Consider the following 21,007-nt stretch of genomic DNA (forward strand, 5'->3'; position numbering starts at 1 on the left):
CTCACAATTATTGCTGGAAGCCAGCATGAGTATAAAATAGAAGCCTTGTTTCTCTTTTCTTTCCAGAGACGATGAGGAAACTAAAAGTGATGAGTCTGGATAAAATAAAAAGGAGTAAGTGAATGCCAAGGCACTGCAGCAAATGATGCAACTTGGTGCTTTTGCTGGAGTGGTCTGACACAAACTCATCTCCACAACTTAAACTGTGGTATCTAATTTTCTTCAAATGATTTTGGTTGAAGAGAATGTAGGGAATTGGGCAGAGAGGTAGGGAGAGGAACAAGGAGGAACAGTGACACAACTAACAGAGCCGCTGCCTCACAGCTCCAGTGGCCCTTGCACTTTATTTGTCTACCTGCACTGTACCTTCTCCATGAGTGTAACACTATATTCTGTTTTCCTTTTGACTATCTTGATGTACTTATGTATGGAATGATCTGTCTGGATGGCATGCAAACAAAAGCTTTTCACTGTATTTTGCTACATGTGATAAACCAATAAACCAATAATAATAATGAAACTGGGTTTGATCCTCACCTCTGGTGCTGTCTGTGTAGAGTCTGCACGTTGGTAGGTTAACTGGTTACTATAAATTATCCCTGTAGGTGGTGCAAGAGAATCATGGGCGATTAATGGACATGTAAGAAAGAAAGTCTAGGGGGGAAGGGACTAATTGGGAAAACTTTGAGAGTTAGCACAGACTCAAATGGGCCAAATGGCTTCCTTCTATGTTGTGATAAATATGAGAAAATATATGGTACGGGGAGGTTATACCTGCTCCCCTCCTCTCCTGAAAAAGGGAACACAAGTTGGGGTAAAGAATCCCACTCAAACTATCCAGAGTGTCTCATGAAGTCAGGCCAAGGAGAGAGTTATAGCTAACATTATAATTGATTCTGTCCTTACCCAAAACATGCAGTTTTATGCATCATTCATTACCTGATTATTTCCTTGAGCCCAGGGGCAGTGAAGCCCACTTTGGGTCTCATCTGCTACCCTTGGTAACAGCATCCGTGGAGGCAATTGAACCCAATGTTTTCTGGGTCTATCCAGATGCCTCGGAATTGGACCAGATGGTACGATTCTCCACTAAGCCATCAGCTTTCTGACTTCTGATTCCTGTTTAACAATTCACAATACGCGATAGAAAAACCAGGTCACATCCACTATCCATGACATTTCTCCCCATCTGGACCATACTATTTTTCTTTTTGCTTGAATCAGTTTCTGCAGTCTAAATAGCATTAGCACTTCCTTCACGATTCATTAGCAGTCAGTCAGTTCCAAGTCCCTGCCATCAGCAATAACCACGCTTCATTCTTTACTCTATTCTCCTCGCCCAGTCATATGTTAAGACAGACAAGGAAACTGTCAGAGCTCTGTGTTGATTGGCTAAATGATCATGCATGTGGAAGAAGACAGAAGGAGGGGAAAAAAACACCCAGGTCAAGAGTTGAAGGTGGTGACAGTAACAGTGAATGACAATGAGACCAAGGGCAATCTGTAAACAACCATTCATGGTGCAGGGAGGTAAAGCTTTACTTGTTGCGATTCCTTACAAATAAAGGACAATTAATGTTTATAAATGCATCTACAATTCTAAAATGTTCTACAGCAATAAAGGTTAGTCAAGTGACAGCAGGAGGTGGTAACTAGTAGAGGTTGTCAGAAACACAATTAAAGAAATGAAGATGGTGTGAGATGTTTGGTCATGGGGAAGAAGTTCCATAACAAGGCAGTACGTTGCCAAAGCTCAAGTGAAGATGAATGAGGGAGGGGAGAGGAACTCATGAGGACCTGAGCAGAGATGGGAGAACGGAGCAGCAAGACCTCAGGTAAAATAATAAAATGTAAACTCCCTGGCTGTCACAGTTGAATTTCAACATTGATCCAAGCCTCTAGAATGCTATCCCTTAACAACTAAGCTACCATAACTACAACGAGGATTGAGCCCATGTAAATGTTATGTTTCTGCCACTTGCTGTATTAACACTCACTACTTATGCCTTGAAATTTGTCATGTAGAGTCTGAAATGAAAACCATAATTGTTTATTTAACCATTATCCATAGATGACCAGGATATATATTTGTTTAAATTAATGGGTTTAAATTGGCTGTTTTAGTACTTATCCCTTTGATGGATACAGCTTAATTGAGAACACTACAAAATATTAACAGCAGTCATTTGAGGTACATAAATTATTGGGTATAAGGATTAGTGTTTATTTTGGAATGTGGATAGGAGACCCCAGATGATATAAATCAGCTATATCCCCCTGATGACACAGAGCTGGGACATTCTTGATTTGTGTACCATATGGTGCTGTATTCAGTTTCAGAGAATCGAGATGCCCCACCTTTTAGTTCTAGTCAGTGAATAAAGTGGTATCTCATAGCACAAACTAGTTAAAGTCACATATTAGGAATAGACACTGGAGCCAGTTAACTGTGGGCTACTGACTGCCTAACATAAATCCATGTCTCTAAAAGGAGAGAAAAAAGCAGGTATTTTTCAGTAAAAGTTGGTCCCACTGCACTGCTGGTATTATGTTTAGCTCACTGCAGTACAACCTGTAGTGTGTGCTTTTATAGGTTTAAAAAAAATCCCAGTACTCAAAGGATTAATAAAGCTCATCTAATACCTATGGAGTAAACAAAACAGTGAACTAACAGCAAGGCAGCATAGGGCTAATTGGAGCAGTGTGTGAAACTAATGACCCAAAGGCAATCAAGTTACATGTTAGGTATGTCTCAACAGAGTTAAACCAGCATCATTCATACATCAGTGCCACTGCCTTGAAACATTTCCTACCAAGGCTACTGATGGGCAGATGTTACTGTCTGAAGGGTAATTTTTCTGGTGATTCTGCCAGATAGTGATCCCCAATTTTAAATGACAAACTATCAGACTTAGCACACTGGGTGTTGGTCACCTATTTCCTTTATAATGCGCTAATATACCAAACTTAGGGAATCGTAAAATAAGCTGCAATGTTACTTCTCCACTCTGATGGCCCCATTACGATCCTAGACAATGTGAATTAATTATTTTCTGGTTTAATGCTCAGTAACATTTGCCAGCTGAGCAACTGTTTTTTTCCCCCCTTTGCTGATGAGCTCACTTCCTGGTACTAAGTAAGCCCAGAAAATAATACCAAAGGTTTGATTCTTGTTGGTTGAACTCAGCTGTGGCATCAGCTGGGGCTGTTACACTTGATTTGAGAGCTCAAGGAGCTAGGGTTGGGTGGTAGTGATTAGTGGGGGTAGGTGATCCCACTATATGAGAACCCTCCTAGAGAGGGTTCACAGTATGAGAAAAGGACTGGATGCATGTGCATGTCTTGATGGAATAACTTGTCATCAATTGTACTGTCAAGCCAAGCATCTGAATAATAACTAATGGGATAAACTACCCATAGGCTATGCCTGCAGGACGTGAGTGAGGTAAATTGGAAAAGAAAACAAGTTCCAAGTCCAGAGCATATGGATTGCTTTCCCTCACTGGAGTGATTTTAGTCAGCAATGTTCAGCCTGGTTCTACCTGTACATTTTGGGGAAACTTAAACCTTAGGGGATGCCTTATAATGGGTGGGTCCTTAAATACCCCTACTAAAATTTGTGGTTTACTATTGAATGTGGGGTAACTTACAACAGAAAGTTAGGAAACATCTGCAGAAACATGTTTGTTTGGTAATGCTTCATGTTAGTGATGCTGATGTATTATTAAGACCCAAAAAACTGCAGACCTGGAGTCTGGGGAAACCAACAATTTGCTGGAAGAACTCAGAAGGTTGAACAGCATCTTTGGGGGCTGGGGGGGGCGGTGGGGTGAAGAAAAGACTGTTAAAGTTTCGGGTCAAAACCGTGCATCCTGAAACGTCGATAATTCCTTTCCCCCCAGATGCTGTTCTACCCACTGAGTTCCTCCAGCAGATTGTTTGCTGCTGTTGATATATTAATAATGCTGTTTTAACTCTGGTAAGATATGCCTACATTGAATTTTTTTATATATGTTGATAAAACCTACACAAAACACAAATTGAGGCTCGTGCCACAAATTTTTTTGCCAGCAGAATTTACAAGTTTTCTACTCTATTTACTAGTTATCCAAATGTCAGTGGGTGGTGACCTGTAGGAATCTACTACTTAACTTCACCCCCCCCCCCAACTTTTTATACTGGCTATCTCCCCTTTCTTTTCAGTCCTAATGAAGGATTTCAACCCGAAACACCGACTGTCCATTTCCCTCCCCAGATGCTGCCTGACCTGCTGAGTTCCTCCAGCATTTTGTGTGTTGCTCCAGATTTCCAGCATCTGCCATCTCTTGTGTCTCCTCTTAACTTTTTTTGCCATGTTTTTAAGTCATGTTGCATCATCCACCACCAAGAGGTGGAAAGATTGTCTTTGTAATAAGTTAGCTGCCATGTTTTCTACATTACCACAGCGATTACGGTTTAAAAGGTGTAAGGTCCTGAGAGGAATTGCATTAATGCGAACTGTGTTAAGGCTTGCTAATCTGCAGTCTGGATGGCACTGCAAAAAATCTGCAATGATTCTTCTCCTTTCCTGTTGGGGGTTCAGCCTCCCAGTACTTGGGTAAAGGCAGGAAAAAATAGTGGAACAAAAAAAAACACACAAATCAACACTTATCCCCCACCTGCCCAACTCAATTTCAATATGATAATCCTCCAGTTTCTTCCTTGACTGCTTCTTCCAGTGAAGTGAGCTTTGTTGGGTGCTACATCAGAGGTAGTGAAAAATAATCACTTGGGTGTCAATGGGATATATTTTACTGTTATGGGCATTGCAAGTGAGCTTGATTATGTCTTTCTGTACAGGTTTTGCAACAAGAATTGTTGCCAGAGTTCAGACCAAAAGGTTGTTAAACTTGTTTATCATCATCTGAGTCCAAATGTACTCAAGACACATGTTTTTTTTGAGTATTAATGTTCACATTCCTGATAATATAGGTTTTGAAGATGTGTGGAAGGGAGAGAGTTAGTGAATGCTTGCAAGCAAAGACCACATTTACATTTGTAAGTAGAAAATAATATGGTAGCGTAGTGGTTAGTGCGACGCTATTACAGCGCCAGCGATCGGGGTTCAATTCCCGTCGCTGTCTGTAAGGAGTTTGTACATTCTCCCGTGTCTGCTTGGGTTTCCACTGGGTGCTCCGGTTTCCTCCCACATTCTAAAGGTGTACAGGTAGGTTAATTTGGGGTTTAAAATGGGCGGCGCGGACTCGTTAGGCCGGAAGTGCCTGTTACCACGCTGTAAATAAAATAAAATTTAAAAAAATTAAATTAAAATATCTTGACCATTGCAATCTCAAAACTAAGGTCATTATTGTACCTCCACAAAGTTGGTGTGTTTAGCATCACGAACAGTCACAACAGCATGAACTTCCTCGATGAGCTTCTGTTTTTCATCATCATCAAACTGCATATACCACTTAGCCAAACGGGTTTTTCCAGCACGGTTCTGAATAAGGATGAAACGGATCTGAAAGGAGAAAAGGAAACATGAAGAGGCTGTGGTGTCATCTGTTTGACTTATGTGTACCACAAGAATGCTTTGTAGCAACCTGCTTCCCAATTTGGCAAGTAAAGCATTCTAAAAGCTCTTGTATTCATTTTGCAAAACATTTTCTCCTTTACGTTATTCAAGCAATTGGTTTGGCTGAAGGGTCTACTCCCTGTCCTTTGCTGGCCTTCTTCAGAAGCAGCCTCACAGTACACAACTCAATAGGATATAATGGGAGAAGAATCCAGGTCTTATCATCACATGGTATCTACCAATTCAGTTTTTCCCTCTTCTTTCCAAAAGTGGCTAATATATTCTTGGGACCCACTGCATAGCAGTGGTCTGGTACTTTGTCTATGAGGACATTGATTAACTAGTGTAATGTGTAACTATGCTATTAAATCTTATAGTCAGGTTCCATTGCTGTGCATCCCGTCTTCACTTGAAACCACATACATTTCCAGTGAGATCACCAGAAAACAAATCAGGAGTGGGAAATCTATTCACTCCCTCATCAAGGAATGCTAAAGATATAACTACTGCTATTCTTGCTGAGATTACACATCACAGCACATTGAGGAATATATCTGGAAATATTTGGTCTTTGTAACTTTTTAACATGCTCATTACTTTTTAAAAAGAGTAGTTAGAAAGCAGGTGTATAAATTGCAAGTGGGAAGATATTTAACGATCAATTTCTTGAAACTGTGGCTAAGGGGTAAACCAACAGTAGGAAGCTATTCAAGTAAAGCATTTCTGAGAAATGCGCAGAAATTGTAAAATAGCTCTCCAAAGTAAATGGTTTTTGTGAATTAGTAATATGCCTCTTAAACTGGTTTCCAAACCTAGAGGTTGGTGTATGCAATAGTTGATACCATTCTTCCAAGCTGGCCTCTGGGACAATGCAGGAATTGAAAGCAACTAGAGTCTGCATGATAAAAAAAAGCTTTTCCTGAATCAAAATATTATTTATGTGGTTCTACTGTAAAGAAACAGCCACCCAACATACTCTTCCTTCTGCCCATTATTGTTAGCTCTCTTGCTCACCATACTAACTTACTTTTTTAAAAGAACAAATTCTTCTTTGGATCTAGACAAGACTAGTAGTTAGCTGCTTTCCATGGAACAGCCAGCTATCCTTGGAACAATTATGTTAATATGGCAAATTCAGTTCTTGTTTGACAGTACCTCCAGCACAATGATGATGAAGGATTCAGCAATAGTGACGGCACTAAGATATAGAAACGGCAGTGTTTTATTCACATTTGAAGCCATTATTAATTGGTGTAAATGTGGCTTACTTTTTGTCACGTTAACTATGTCCTATCATAGGCTAGTAGGAACTGCCTCTTCATGAGTAGCACAGCTGTAGAGCCGCTTCCTCATAGTGCCAGAGACCAGGATTCAATCACCCTGTGACCCTAGGTTCTCTAGTTTCCTCCTACATCCCAAAGGCATGCAGGTTAGCAGGTTAACTGGTGACTGTAGATTGTTTTAAGGTGAGTGGTAGAATCAGGGGCTTTGATGAGAATGCTGGGAGAATTAAAAAAAAAGAGGGATTAATGTAAAATTAGTTTAAAATGGGTGGTTGATGGTTGACATGGACTGGGTGGGCTGAGGGGCCTGTTTCTATGCTGTATCTCTCTATGACTTGAAGCAGAATTGTGAATAGGGCTGCACATTGTAGAACTGTCAGAGAACAACTGCAGTCCTGACTTTAAGATGGACAGAAAGTCTTTTCCAAAACAAGCTGATGATGGTAAAGCTGAGAGAACCTCGCAAAGAACTCCTTCAGTGGCGTCCTGTGAACTGATTCACCACGCTGTCAATGAAGATATTTCTCCTCATTTCAGCCCTAAGTGGCCTACTCCTTAGTGACTCTCTAGTTCTAGACTGTTCAGCCAGATGAAATACCTTTCTTGTATCTACACTGACATACCCTCCAAAAACTTAGTACATTTCTATGTGGTGTCCTTTGTTGTGATGCTATCACTCTGGTCCACAATTTTATCTTTGCTCTCCTTGGGTTTCAGTTTTGATGGGCGTCCTTGTTGTCATACTTGGTTAAATGCCGGCTGGTTACTTTTACCTTTTCTCTGACATTCTGCTCTGTCGATGTTAAAAGGGATCCATGTGCCCTTGTACAGAAGTCACTGCAAACTAATAGGCAGTGCAGCTGGCAATTAGGAAATGCAAATGGTAAACTGACCTTTATTTCAAGACAATTTAAATCCAAGAGCAAAGATGTCTCACTGTACTTGTATTAAATGATCTTTGTGAGATCACACCTGGGGTACTCTGTACAATTTTGAGCTCCTTACCTAGATAAGGGATAAACTTGCCGTAGAGGGAATGTAGTAAAGATTCACCAGATTGGTTCTTGTGATGGCAGAACTACCATATGAGAAGGGTTGGCCTCTAATTCTACACTCTAAAGAATAAAGGAACCTCACTGGAAATTCAATTCTTAGAAAGTTTGTAAGTGTACGTATGGGAAGAATGTTTCACTTGGATGAAGTGTTTAAAGCTGGGGGTGGGGGGGGGAGTCACATTCATAAGTAACAGGAGTAAAATGAGGAGAAATTTCTTTGCTCAAAGAATGGTTAATCTTTGGAATTCTCTATCTCCAAGAGCTGTGGGAGCTCAGTCACTGATTGCATTCAGAACTGAAAGAGTCAGATTTCTGGATGTTTGGGGAATTGAGGGGATATGGGGATAGACAGAAAAATGGTATCGGTATTGGTTCATTATTGTCACTTGTATAGAGGTACAATGAAAAACGTCTTGCATACCGATCGTACAGGTCAATTTATTACACAGTGCAGTTACATTGAGTTAGTACAGAGTGCATTGAGGTAGTACAGGTAAAAGCAATAACAGTACAGAGTAGAGTGTCACAACTACAGAGAAAGTGCAGTGCAGTAAGGTGCAAGGTCACAACAAGGTAGATCATGAGGTCAGAGTCCATCTCATTGTATAAAGGAACCATTCAATAGTCTTATCACAGTGGGGTAGAAGCTGTCCTTAAGTCCTTGAGGTAGATCAAACATGATTCCCTTGAATGACAGAGCAGGCTTGATGGGACCAGTGACTTATTCCTGCTCCTATTGATAATATTCCTTCTCCAGCTCAGAACTAAAGCTGTGGTAAAGTTTGGAGTCAAGTGATCTCTTAAAACTCTAATGGAATACTGATGAGCAGATAATTGATGCTACTGTTTTTGACTCCTTTCATCACAATTGGTGTTTAAGAGGCAACTGATAAAGGAGGCAATTAGCTGTGACAGACCTACCCACTTTGTAAATAGGTCTTACTTGGTCAAGTTTCTCTAAGGTGGGATAAATGCTAGGGGTTGTGCCAGTAGATGAAAGTTTTAGCTGAAGAAATTACTAAATCTGGTGAAGCATTCTTTGTGCTATTCTTCCTTGGATATGAACAGTGTGGAACTCTGGAACTCTCTGATTTCTCCACTTTCTATTAGTAAAATAAAAGCTAGGACTTTCTAATTTATGACCATTTAATTTGCCAGCTTTTATTATTATTTCTCATGTTAGTGACATCCTCCACTGAAGCTATTTCACTAATATGCAAAGTAAAATCCACATTATGTCAAGATTCTCTGTATAATATCTTAAAATGAAGGTGCCATCAGTGCAAAAGACATAATTTGTAAGCATACTTGTAAGTTCAGGGACAGTTTAGAAGTCTATCTCCTCTGTTCTGAATACTGTAACAACATCTAAGGTGACCCCATATATTGAAAGGTAATGGAACACGAGAGGTGTTCCAACTGGATGGGAGATTTTGGTTAGATATAAATGTGATTCAGAGAAAAACCATATTAAATACACAGATCTTCATTAGGACGATCTATGTTTTAATATTTGTTTCTTTTATAGGGAAAACAATTGAGGTTAAATTTTAATTTTTCCTTTGTGATGGTGATCGTTCAGGTATGTGCATGTCTAACTTGCTGTAAATTTCACTTGCAATCAGCAAGGACCTCCTACCCTTGTCATTTTTCATCCTCCATAAACTTGAGGTTCCCAGTTAAGAAGTATCTCCATTTTAAGACCAGCACTCTCATTTTCAAATCCCTCCATGGCGTTACTCTTTTCCACCTCTTTTGCCAATGTGTTGCGTAAAATTGGCCTCGTAGCCAACTCAGAACCTAACTCTGGCTGACGATTAGGTCATTTTGAGCGGCAAGAGGTTTTCTAATGAGACACTGGAATAAAAAAGTACTGGACAGGCCAATCACTCACTAGAATGCATCTCTATCTAGCAGTAAAAAATCAACTGTGACTTTCGAGTGTTTTCACAACACTCATTTAACCCAAAGCAGATCATAGTGCTGTAGAGTGGCTACATACTTTAGAAGGCCCACACAAACCATCAAATGTTTGACCTTAGGGCAGAGAGAAAAACAATTGTATTAGGAAAATTATTTGTGTAACAAATAGAACAAACTGAAGTGCATCTTGAATAGCATGCATTTTATCATTAGCAGCTTACCCCAGCAATTATTCTGAGATCAAAATATGATGTAACAAAATAAAGGCAAGGGTGATAAATATCAGCAATTATTATATTTTGAAACTTCAGTGGTTGAAAAATAGACAGCGCTGTTTTGGTCCAGCAATGATAACAGTTCTCTGGGAGAGTTTCTGACCTGAAACGTTAACTCATTTTCTCTTTCCACAGATTCTACCTGACCTGTTGAGTTTTTCCAGCATTTTCTGTTTTTAGCATCTGCAATTTTTTTGATTTTCATGTTAAATGCCAACTTTGTTGAATGGATCGCACTCACCCAAGTCAAGATGTTGTGGGTTCAGCTTCCTCTTGGAATGGCCCTTGATAATCAGTCTGGTTCTGAGGGCCATTCTTCCAAGGCAGGAGATTATGGCTTCAAGTCTTATAACAGAGTTCATAATCAGACTGACAGTCAACTGCACCACTGTGAACGTGCTACAATGTCAAAAGTGCTTTCTTTTAGCTGAGGTGTTAAACAGGGACCTATTCAGCAAGCAATTAGGAAAGTGAACAGAATGCTATTGTTCATCACAAGGGGAAATGAACAGGAGGTGACACTTTAGGTGGGTTAATGGGGATGTGTTGAAGTTTACAATGAGATCAGCCACAATCTTATTAAATGGCAGAGTAGGCTTGAATGGCTGAGTGGTCCACTGCTGCTCCTAATTCGCATGTTCATAATCTGAAGAAGCAGCAGGGAACTTCAAGTGGATCTGATTAAGGGTCTTCAAGATGAAAGATTGACTTTATTTCTCTTTCCCGAGATGCTGCCTGACCTGCTGAGTGTTTCCACCATTTTCTGTTTGGATTTCAGATTTGCAGATTTTTTAACATTTTCCTTTGTAAAGCCCTTAATTAACACCACCAAAATGGATTAACTAATTAACATCCTGCCTGTTACAGCTAGGATCTTGCTCGGTGCAAATTAGTTGTCAGCAGAGGAAATGCTTCAAAAAAAAAGTCACTACCAGGTTGTGAATTGCTTTGAGGCATGAAAGGGGCAATTACAACTCCCTGAGATAACCTGGCAGCACTAGCAGGTCATTTCCTTCCATTATTTCTTATATGTCTGTAACATAAAACAACAGTTGTACAATGAAGCACATACAGAGGAGCTCGAGGAACTCAGCGGATCAGGCAGCATCTGTGGAGGGAAATGGACAGTCGACGTTTCGGGAGACCCACTTGAAATGCCGATTGTCCATTTCCCTCCACAGATGCTGCCTGACCCACCGAGTTCCTCCAGCTCCTTTGTGTGTTGTTCCAGATTTCCAGCATCTGCAGTCTCTTGTGTCTCTGTTGTACAAATGTCCTCCTGGAAGTCTAAATGGCAATTTTTTCAAGTATGAATTTGGACAGCAAACCTTTCCATCACAAACAAACCTACTCCTGTTTCCCCCTTATATCCACACGTGCACTTTCCAATAGAAACCACTGGATGGTGATCAGAACCTATAATCCTGCTGACCTTTCTTCTTGTTGAGAACACAATAACCTCAGCTAACTTGATGGACCATCACAGTGATTGCAACATTCTGTGGTTACCTCTGGACTTTTTTTAACTCTGATAAGAAGGTGGGGTTCACCCTACCTTTGACCCATTTCCCATTTCCCATAAAAAGCTCCATCGTTCCCTGATGGAAGTGGGGGAGGAGCACCTGATGGTGATTATAAGTTTAAAAAGGCTACACCTAGCCTTCTTTTCCTCAGGCAATAAAAGATTTCATTGTAATTTTCCTTGTCCAATTAAGTAAGAATTTATAGACAAAAAACGCTTATTTTTACTTATTGAAACACTGGAAAACAATCCAAAATATCAGTTACCTATATTCTCCCCATTCTCTCAAATGCATCTGGTGCTTACCCAAGTGTACTGCTGCTAGACAAAAGGTTCCCTCGCCAAGCTATTTGCGTCCTTACCATTAAGTGCACTCCACCCTTTTAAGTGTGAGAATAACAAGCTGAGCTGGAATGTGGATAGCTGGAAACCATTATGAGACAATAACAGAGAATGAATCCAAGGCTTTATTCATACTGAGGGCTTAAAGTGAAGCGCAACCAGTTTATAACCTTCACCTGATCCTCCATATTGGAAAGCATCTCCAATCCACTGCCTGCTATCATCTCCAAAGAAATTTAATAAAAAGAAAAGGCTGTCTAATTCATCAGGAGAGCATTCCTGAACAGTATTCTTCCCTTCTGAAGGATCCAACTTGTAATTGGGGTCCAGTTCCATAGAATCTGGCTTTCATTTATATTTCTACCCCCACTCTTACTGAAGTTGGACAGGGATGGTGGTGGAATGATGGATGATAGAAATTTAAGGCAATCAGAAACAAGTGCTAAGGATCACTTAGAATAACTTTCTATGCTCACGCCTTCTGAGCCAGGGAACCAGGGGAGGCATTGGTATTGGTATTGGTTTATTATTGTCACTTGTACCGAGGTACAGTGAAAAGCTTGTCTTACAAACCGATCATACAGGTCAATTCACTACACAGTGCAGTTACACTGAGTTAGTACAGAGTGCATTGAGGTAGTACAGGTAAAAACAGTAACAGTACAGAGTAAAGTGTTACAGCTACAGAGAAAGTGCAGTGCAATAAGGTGCAAAGTCACAACAAGGTAGATCGTGAGGTCATAGTCCATCTCACTGCATAAGGGAACCGTTCAATAGTCTTATCACAGTGGGGTAGAAGCTGTCCTTAAGTGTGGTGGTACGTGCCTTCAGGCTCCTGTATCTTCAAGTACCCATCTATATTATCATGGCAATTCAATACTGTCCTCCTTCCCAATTTTCTACGCAGAGCCAGTGAAAATCAATTATGAATGGAAACCCCAAATGACCTGACTTGCTTTCCTGTACCAGCATTGCCAAAGACAGTTACAACAGTGCTAGCATCATCCTGGCTGACTTAGACTCTACATAGAGCAAGAAATGAGCAAAGGACTTGAACACCTCAGTTGTGCAATCTCAATGCATTTGCCTATAAGTCTATAACAATCATAATTGATGTAGAATTAATGGATATTTTAAAATTTTATATGGAGTGGGGTTGGGAGAAAGATAAACTTGCAAATGTTTTCAAAAAACCATCGCCTTCCTGGAATTTGCACTATCAACTATTTTGAGATTTGCAATTGTAGCTCTGGACATCAGCATCTGAATTTTTTTTGCCATGCAATTATTTAAGCACCTTATTCTAATAATTATGATGTCATCACATAAGCAGTATATGCAGCCTCTGAGATTGTGCTACTGTTGCATTTCAGTTGCCAATCATACAGCTACTATTCCATCATTCTGTGTTCAGTTACTGATATTTGTGACTGCAAGAACATTCAGAAAATCAGCTTGGGTTTCTACTTCTGATCCCAATCACTTTAGTCTTCTACAGAGTGTATTTCTGGAGAAATAGTGAGAATGGGATTGCTGTGGTGTCTATTGTATTCTAATAGATCACTCAGACTAACTTTCTACGCTCATGTGTAGGACATAGAACAGTACAGCACAGGAACAGGCCCTTTGGCCCACAATATTTTTATTGGTATTGGTATTGGTTTATTATTGTCACTTGTACCGAGGCACAGTGAAAAACTTGTCTTGCATACTGATTATACAGGTCAATTCATTACACAGTGCAGTTACATTGGGTTAGTACAGAATGCATTGATGTAGTAGAGGTAAAAACAATAACAGTACAGAGTAAAGTATCACAGCTACAGAGAAAGTGCAGTGCAATAAGGTGCAAGGTCACAACAAGGTAGATCATGAGGTCAGAGCATCTTATTGTACAAGGCAACCGTTCAATAGTCTTATCACAGTGGGGTAGAAGCTGTCCTTAAGTGTGGTGGTACGTGCCTTCAGGCTCCTGTATCTTATTTTGCTGAACTATTTAAATGCCTAACTGAGCTAATCCCTTTTACCTACACAGTGTCCATATGACTCCATTCTTTGCACATTCATGTGCCTATCTAAGAGCCTCTTAAATGCCTCTATCGAATTTGCCTCCACCACCACCCAATATGAAGATAGATCTCTTGAGTTATGTACCTAGGAACGCAGGAGACATTGGTCCATGCTGACAATTAAGTATCCATCTATACTAATCCCATTTTCCAGCATTTGGCCCATTAACTTCTATACCTTGGTAATTCAGTGCTTGTCCAAATACTCTTTAAATCTGATGTGTTGTCTCTGCTTTCACCATCTCTCAGGCAGCGCTGTCTCCTTTGCCATTCAATCCCATAACGGTTGGTTTATCCTGCTTTCCTTGTTACTCACTGGAACTCTTAGTGAACAAAAATTCAGCAATCTCAGATTATGTGTTCAACTGAGCCCCTCGCACCCACTGCATTTTGGCAAGACAGTGACATATTTCTACTACTCCTTTTGATTTCATCCATGCATGTCGAAACCCTAATTTAAAGAAATGCTGGAAGTACTTCACAGGTTAGGCAGCTTCTACTGAGGGAGAGAGAGAGAAAGAGAGTTTACGTATCATGATGATGATCTTTCATCATAACTTGGAAAAGTTAAAAACAGAACAAGTTTTAAATTCCAGAGAATTGGGGGAGGGGCAGAGAACAAAAGGGAAGGTTTTGGGGGAGACCTGGAGAGATCGAATTAAACCGGTGAGGAGGAGCGCAAGTAGGTGGAGTCGACGAAAGCTGAATATTACCAGAAGGGAGAATAAAATAAAACAATGCTGAAAATGACTGGAATGTTCTAATTTTCAGATCCTGTTCCTTGGTTCTGAATTATTAGAGAAAATAATTCAATAGCCAATACATGTGGAACAATATCCCACTAAACGATAAAAGTTTGAATGCAAGATCGTCCATCCAAAACGTTAACTCAGTTTCTCTCTTCACAGATGCTGCCTGACCTGTTCAGTAATTGCAGCACTTTGTGTTTTTATTCCACCAAGGGATTCTTCAGCAAAAGATTGGAAGTAAGATACAGGTCGATCTCTTCCTCTCTTTGGTTCAATGGGGAGAAAATAATAACTGCTACTTCTATCGCTGTAAGTATTTAAATTTTGAATCAGCTGTATTTCATCTTTTGAGAAACATTTGCAAATTTTTAGCTATTAATAACAAGCTTGGGAGAAAGGATTTCAACATGCAAACTCCCTTCGATGCGCAAAGGTTGAACTGTACACAAACAAACCTTGTGGGTGTCCAGACTTGGAGTCCAATTAACGTATCAGTCTACAGATATAGATAATACATGTCTGAACACTATTATTACTTTTTTTTTCTAATGGAATTAGGTTTGAGCTATTTAAGATGTCACTTTGTTTTAGCTCAACTGCACTGACTTTGCTTATCTGTAATTAGAATAATTATATAAATAACTGGGTGGTTTAATCACAATGTAAGAAAAGTTCATTTTAAATTCAAAATATATTTTCTTTTACCAGCTACAATATCTAATGTAAAAGAGCAGTCTGAGCAGGAGAGCATCATTTAACTCAGTACCCCATTCCAGCCTGTTGACCAAGCACAATCACATTTGATATTCTCACTGGATTCCTAGCTCTTTGCACTGCAGGACTTTCACTGGAATCAATACATCATTCATTGCATTACTTATTTTACCATTAACCTCAATAATTGTTGCTTCCTTTTTTCTCTCGTGTTACTGATATTCAGATACACCTATACTGATTCCAGTCACCAACACTGTTCCAACCATCTTGTTGCTAAATATTAAAGAAATGTTTTTACTTAAAGGAGTCACCTCAACAAGATTATTTTCAGGATATGGTCAGCTTATTCTACATGCTATTTATTCTAGATTTCAACTACTTAGATTTCTGCTAAGTATATTGGTTTTAGCAAATTGTGAATCCTTCACTTCGACTTGGAGTAACACAGCATCCATGACATCTAATTAAAGAATAATTCTGTAATTGTTATCAACTAATGTACTTGCTTATCCTGAATTAGTTAGTTCAACACTGTTGGAGATTGAAATATTTTGCAAAAAAATGCCTGCATATTTGAATTAAAACAGAATAATTGCTTAAAACCATTTTTTTTAAAGAAAGCATTGCCAAGTCTTCTTTCCATTCAAGAGCTCCCCTTGAAATGCTGGCATTGGCAGGAAGTCCTGTCTGCTTACTCAGGGGCACAGGACACAATACTGATTGAGTCTCTAATGAGATGGTGGTTGGTAATGCAGGGTGGGAAAATTCTGTTTAAAGTTAGGAAATCCTCAGGAAAAAGCAACAATATCCTAACAAATAACCCTAGAATGCCTCATACGATTTAAGATACTTAAAATAATTTATCTTAAAAATACCCTGACACCTATAGTTGTCTAAATTAAGCATTAATCTCAAGGTAGGGAATGTGAATTTCACACTTGTCCACATTTAGAATTTGGGGTCGATATCCTATCTCCCCAGATCTTCCTTACATCATTACTGACCTAAATTTGAGGCCTTCACTGCATCCTCTTTCTGATACATCTGATTCAGACCCCCACTATATTCTTGTACATATAGGACTACAGTCACTTTGTGGCTCTCGGCCATCAGGGTAACTGAACTGAAAATATTTTCATCTTATTGGATTAAGTAGGGCACGGAAGCATAGTTCAGGGATGTGAATCCACCATTGCAACGGGAGAATTTAAACTTGATTATTTAAGATAAATTTAGAATAAAAAGCTATCATCAGTAATGATGACAATGACACTACTGGATTGTTGCAAAAATCTATCTCTTTCACTCATTTCATATCTGATCTGGTCTACGTGACTCTCTAGACCAAAGGCAAAGAGGTCAGTTTTTAACTGCTCCCTGAAATAGCCGCAGTACTCAGTCCTCATTAGATCCTTATCTTTATTAGTCATGTACATCGAAACACACAGTGAAATGCATCTTTTGCATAGTGTTCTGGGGGCAGCCCGCAAGTGTCGCCACGCTTCTGGCACCAACATAGCATGCCCCCAACTTCCTAATGCGTATGTCTTTGGAATGTGGGAGGAAACCCACGCAGACACGGGGAGAACGTACAAACTCCTTACAGACAGCGGCCGGAATTGAACCCAGGTCGCTGGCACTGTAAAGTGTTACGTTAACCACGACACTACCGTTACAGGGGACAACTTGAAATAGGCAATAAATGCTATTAATAACGTCCACATCCAATGAACAGATTAAAATAAAAACATTTGCAGGGTGAAATGACATATGGTAATCCAGTACTCAATAATATAAATAATTAAAAACAAGATGCTCTAAATACTCAGCAGGTCGGGCAGCATCTGTGGAGAGAGAGACAGTTAACGTTTCAGGTGAATAACCTTTCATCAGAACCAGGAAAAGTTAAAAATCAAACATGTTTGAAATTTCAGAGGAAGAGGAAGGGTGGAAAGAACAAAGCAAATGTCTATGATAGCACGGAGACCGAGGGAGACAGAATGACACAAAAGGTGGTGGTGCCAGCTGAGAGAGTACTGCAGGTTTGTTACCTTCAGTGATGTTTGGAGGAGATGAATGAGTACAGAGGAGAGTGAAAAGTAAAACTGTGGAACAGTGCAACTCCTGGAAATGTGAAATATTTGAGAATGCTGCAAATATTCTGGGGCATGGAGGCTTAATTGCTGAGTATATTCAAGACAGTGTTTGATGATTTTTTTTAGATATTAAGGGAATCAGAGGAAACGAAGTCAGTGCAGGGAAGTGGTGCTAAGGTAATAGGTAAGCCATGATCTGATAAACTGAAAATGGCAAAGCAGGCATGCAGGGCTGAATGGCCTACTCTTGCTTCTATATTTTATGTTTTTATTAATGTGGTCAACTTTTAAATGCCCTCTGAAATAGCCTACAAACACTGCAGTTGTACCATAACTGCTACCCTGAAGCAAAGGAAGAATAAAACCATATAGATGACCCAACATTGATTAGGCAGGCCAGGCAGCACTTGTAGAAGGAGAAAGCAGTTATACATATCCCACAAATAGATGGGTATAACCTAGACCCTGTAAATGTTTTCCCATAGCTTCACCTTTGATTTCGACCAAGTTTCGTGGAATTAGTGGAGAAGTTGTTCATTAATGAGTTTGACCAGGCAGGCAAAGGAGGGTGGTGGTGGAGGGGGACTGGATATACAGGGTGACAATGGGCTCGTAGGAAACTGTTCAGGTGGCAGAGGATGTCATGGATGGGTCTGCTAGGCCAATCCTCTGTACATCTTGGGGAAGAGGTAGAATTTGCTTGTGCATCATTGGGAGGGGCTGTGAACTGGCCACTATGGAGGAAAGAGCTTCGGACGAAATTAGATCAATTCCTGTCTAGCCTGATGTTCAGTGGTGAGATATGCTATGTAGAATTGCATTGTGGCATTGATCAAAGTTAGATGGTTAGCGGGCTGTGGAGACCAAGTCATTGGGTGTAGTTAAGGCAGAGATTGATAGGTTCTTGATTGGTAAGGGGGTTAAGGGTTATGGGGAGAAGGCAGGAGAAAAATAAGTTAGCCCATGATTGAATGCAGAACAGACCTGAATTCTGCTCCTATATCTTATGGTCTTGTGGTCATTGAAGACTAGACATCCATTCCAAAAATTAAAATTGAGATCATGGAAAATTTCTAAAGTGGTCAAAGTAGTCTAAATACAACAAAATTATATGAAACAATTTCATCTACAATGATTAAAATCCATCAACATTACATTAAGGAAACATTTAGATATTGTATATAACATACATTGTTAAATTCACCTTTGACTAACATAGTTTACCGTACACAAGGATGAACACAGTAGGGTAAATTAAGGAATAGTAACTAGAGTGCTGGCAGTTGTGAGAGGAAGGAATCAAACTATTGTTAGGGGCAAGCTGAGGTACGAAAGAGATTAGAAAATAAAGTCCAGTGACACTATAATGGAATTTTTTTGGCACTGACATTTGCAAGGCAAATTGGGAACCATATCTATGAATGTGATTAAAAATAGTACAAATAATCATATGAAGTAAACCATACTACCCATCATGCTTGCTCTACCTCTCTGAAAGACCAATCTAATTGGTCCCACTGCACTGCTTGGATCTCCAAACCTTTGAAAATGTTTCATTTTCAACTAAATATACAATTCCCTGTAGGATGTGATAATTGAGTTGTCTGCTTTCAATTTACTCTAAAAATAATGGAATGCAAATATTGCTGGAAGGGTCAGCAATTCTTGCTAGTACCTAATCACCCTTGAGAGGGTGGTGGAGGTGAAGTGTCTTTTTGAACTACTGCAGCCCTTGTGCCGAAGGCAATCTCAATCTGGATTGGGTAGTGAGTTCCAGGAATTTAACTGAACAACAATGAAGGAAACGCAATATATATCTAAGTAAGGCTGGTATATGATTCAGAAGCAGCTGTACTCCCATCTACTACTGCATGTCTTCTGGACGTTATGAGATGCCGTCAAACAAATGGGCTAAGTGCCCACATTGCATCATGTATACGTGTATATGTTGTGTAGTGGCGCACTGGTGGAGATCCATGTGAACATTTAAGGTAAATGCATGTGTGTTAGTTAAGGAGACGGAGAGATGACGTTGAGTTTCCTGAATGTTGTTGGAAATATTCAATTCTAGGCAACTAAAGAGTATTCCTTCACATTCCTAATTTGTGCCTTGTATGTAGTAGAAATGCTTGGTGAATTACCTGATGCAGATTACCCAGCCTCTGATGTGTTCTTGCAACCACAGCAGTTAAGTGGTTAGTCTAGTCAGTCTGCTGAACTATGATATAGGTAGTGGGGGGATTTGATGATGTAAAGAGGAGAATGCTGGGCTCACTCACATTTGGGATGATCATTGGCTGACAATTGTGGAACAATGATACGTGCCATTTATCAGCCCAAGGCTGTTGCCCAGGTCTTGCTGCTTGATTATGTGAGGGACTGCAAATCAAACTGAACACTACATTATCATTAGCAAATATTGGCATCTCTGACTGCAGAATCAAAGAGATCTGCGAGACAAATGTTATTTGTCCCATTCCGTTCATACAGGCTGTAAAAAACCTACCTAACCCAAACCCATTTTCCACCTCCAGGGCCTCTTTCAGGTACTTTTTAAAAAAAACACCTTTGTGGGTTTCTGCTTCCACCAACCACACAAGCAGTGAGCTTAAGTGAAGATGGTACCACTGATTTCTGCATGGGTTTTTGACTAGTAAGACACTGGGTTAAATGGATAATTATCATTCTTATGTTGACTAGTCTAAGATTTCCGCTTGAGTGCTACAACTTTTTAAGTTCCTGTTGTGTCTACTCAGTGATTGGTTGAGTAATACAGACCAGTATAGCACCATATTTAGTCTACAGTCTATGCTAAGTTAGCTTATTTCGAGTGTTCTGGCAAAACAAGTGCTAGATTTAGCTTCAACAGCCTAGGGTAGGGAGGGGAAAATTGTCTGCAGGTTCAGATCCAGATAGCCAATATAGAAGTGGCCATCCCAATAACTCCAATGAGCACAGGATAGGGCTTAGCTAAGAATCCTTCTTCCAAAAGACGTACGGATTAGTAGGTTAACATGGGTGTAATTGGGTGGCATGAGCTTGTTGGGCTGGAAGGGCCTGTTACTGAGCCGTATAAATAAAGTTTAAAACACTGACAACAATCACTCACTGACAAAGACTTACAAGAATAGCTTCTTGAATGCGATTATAAAGAGCACCTGGAGAAATCAAACCACCCAACACCCACAGCAAGTGCCCGCAAGGCAGGAGAAAATTGGCAGGAAAAGATGCGTTGAGAATGGTAGAGTGTGGGACAGCTAGTGGAGCAGAGGCATTACTGCTCTAGTGACCTGGGTTCAATCTAAACCTCTGGTGCTGTCTCGGTGGAATTTGCATATTCTCCCTGCATCTGCATGGGTTTCCTCTTGGTGCTCCGGTTATCTCCCACGTCCCAAAAACATGCGGGTTGGTAGGTTAAT

At 40.0% G+C, this 21,007-nt stretch overlaps 1 protein-coding gene across 1 annotated transcript in view; it reads right to left on the minus strand.

Annotated features, from left to right (window-relative positions):
• ap2s1 (adaptor related protein complex 2 subunit sigma 1) overlaps positions 1-21,007 on the minus strand; it is a 38,544-nt gene that overhangs the window by 11,638 nt on the left and 5,899 nt on the right. The window contains exon 2 of the mRNA XM_052044395.1: positions 5,354-5,503. Coding sequence (XP_051900355.1) covers positions 5,354-5,503 — 150 coding nt within the window. The remainder of the gene's footprint in view (positions 1-5,353; positions 5,504-21,007) is intronic.

This window comes from Pristis pectinata, chromosome 35 (genome assembly GCF_009764475.1).
Source record: "Pristis pectinata isolate sPriPec2 chromosome 35, sPriPec2.1.pri, whole genome shotgun sequence".
Taxonomy (NCBI): Eukaryota; Metazoa; Chordata; class Chondrichthyes; order Rhinopristiformes; family Pristidae; genus Pristis; species Pristis pectinata.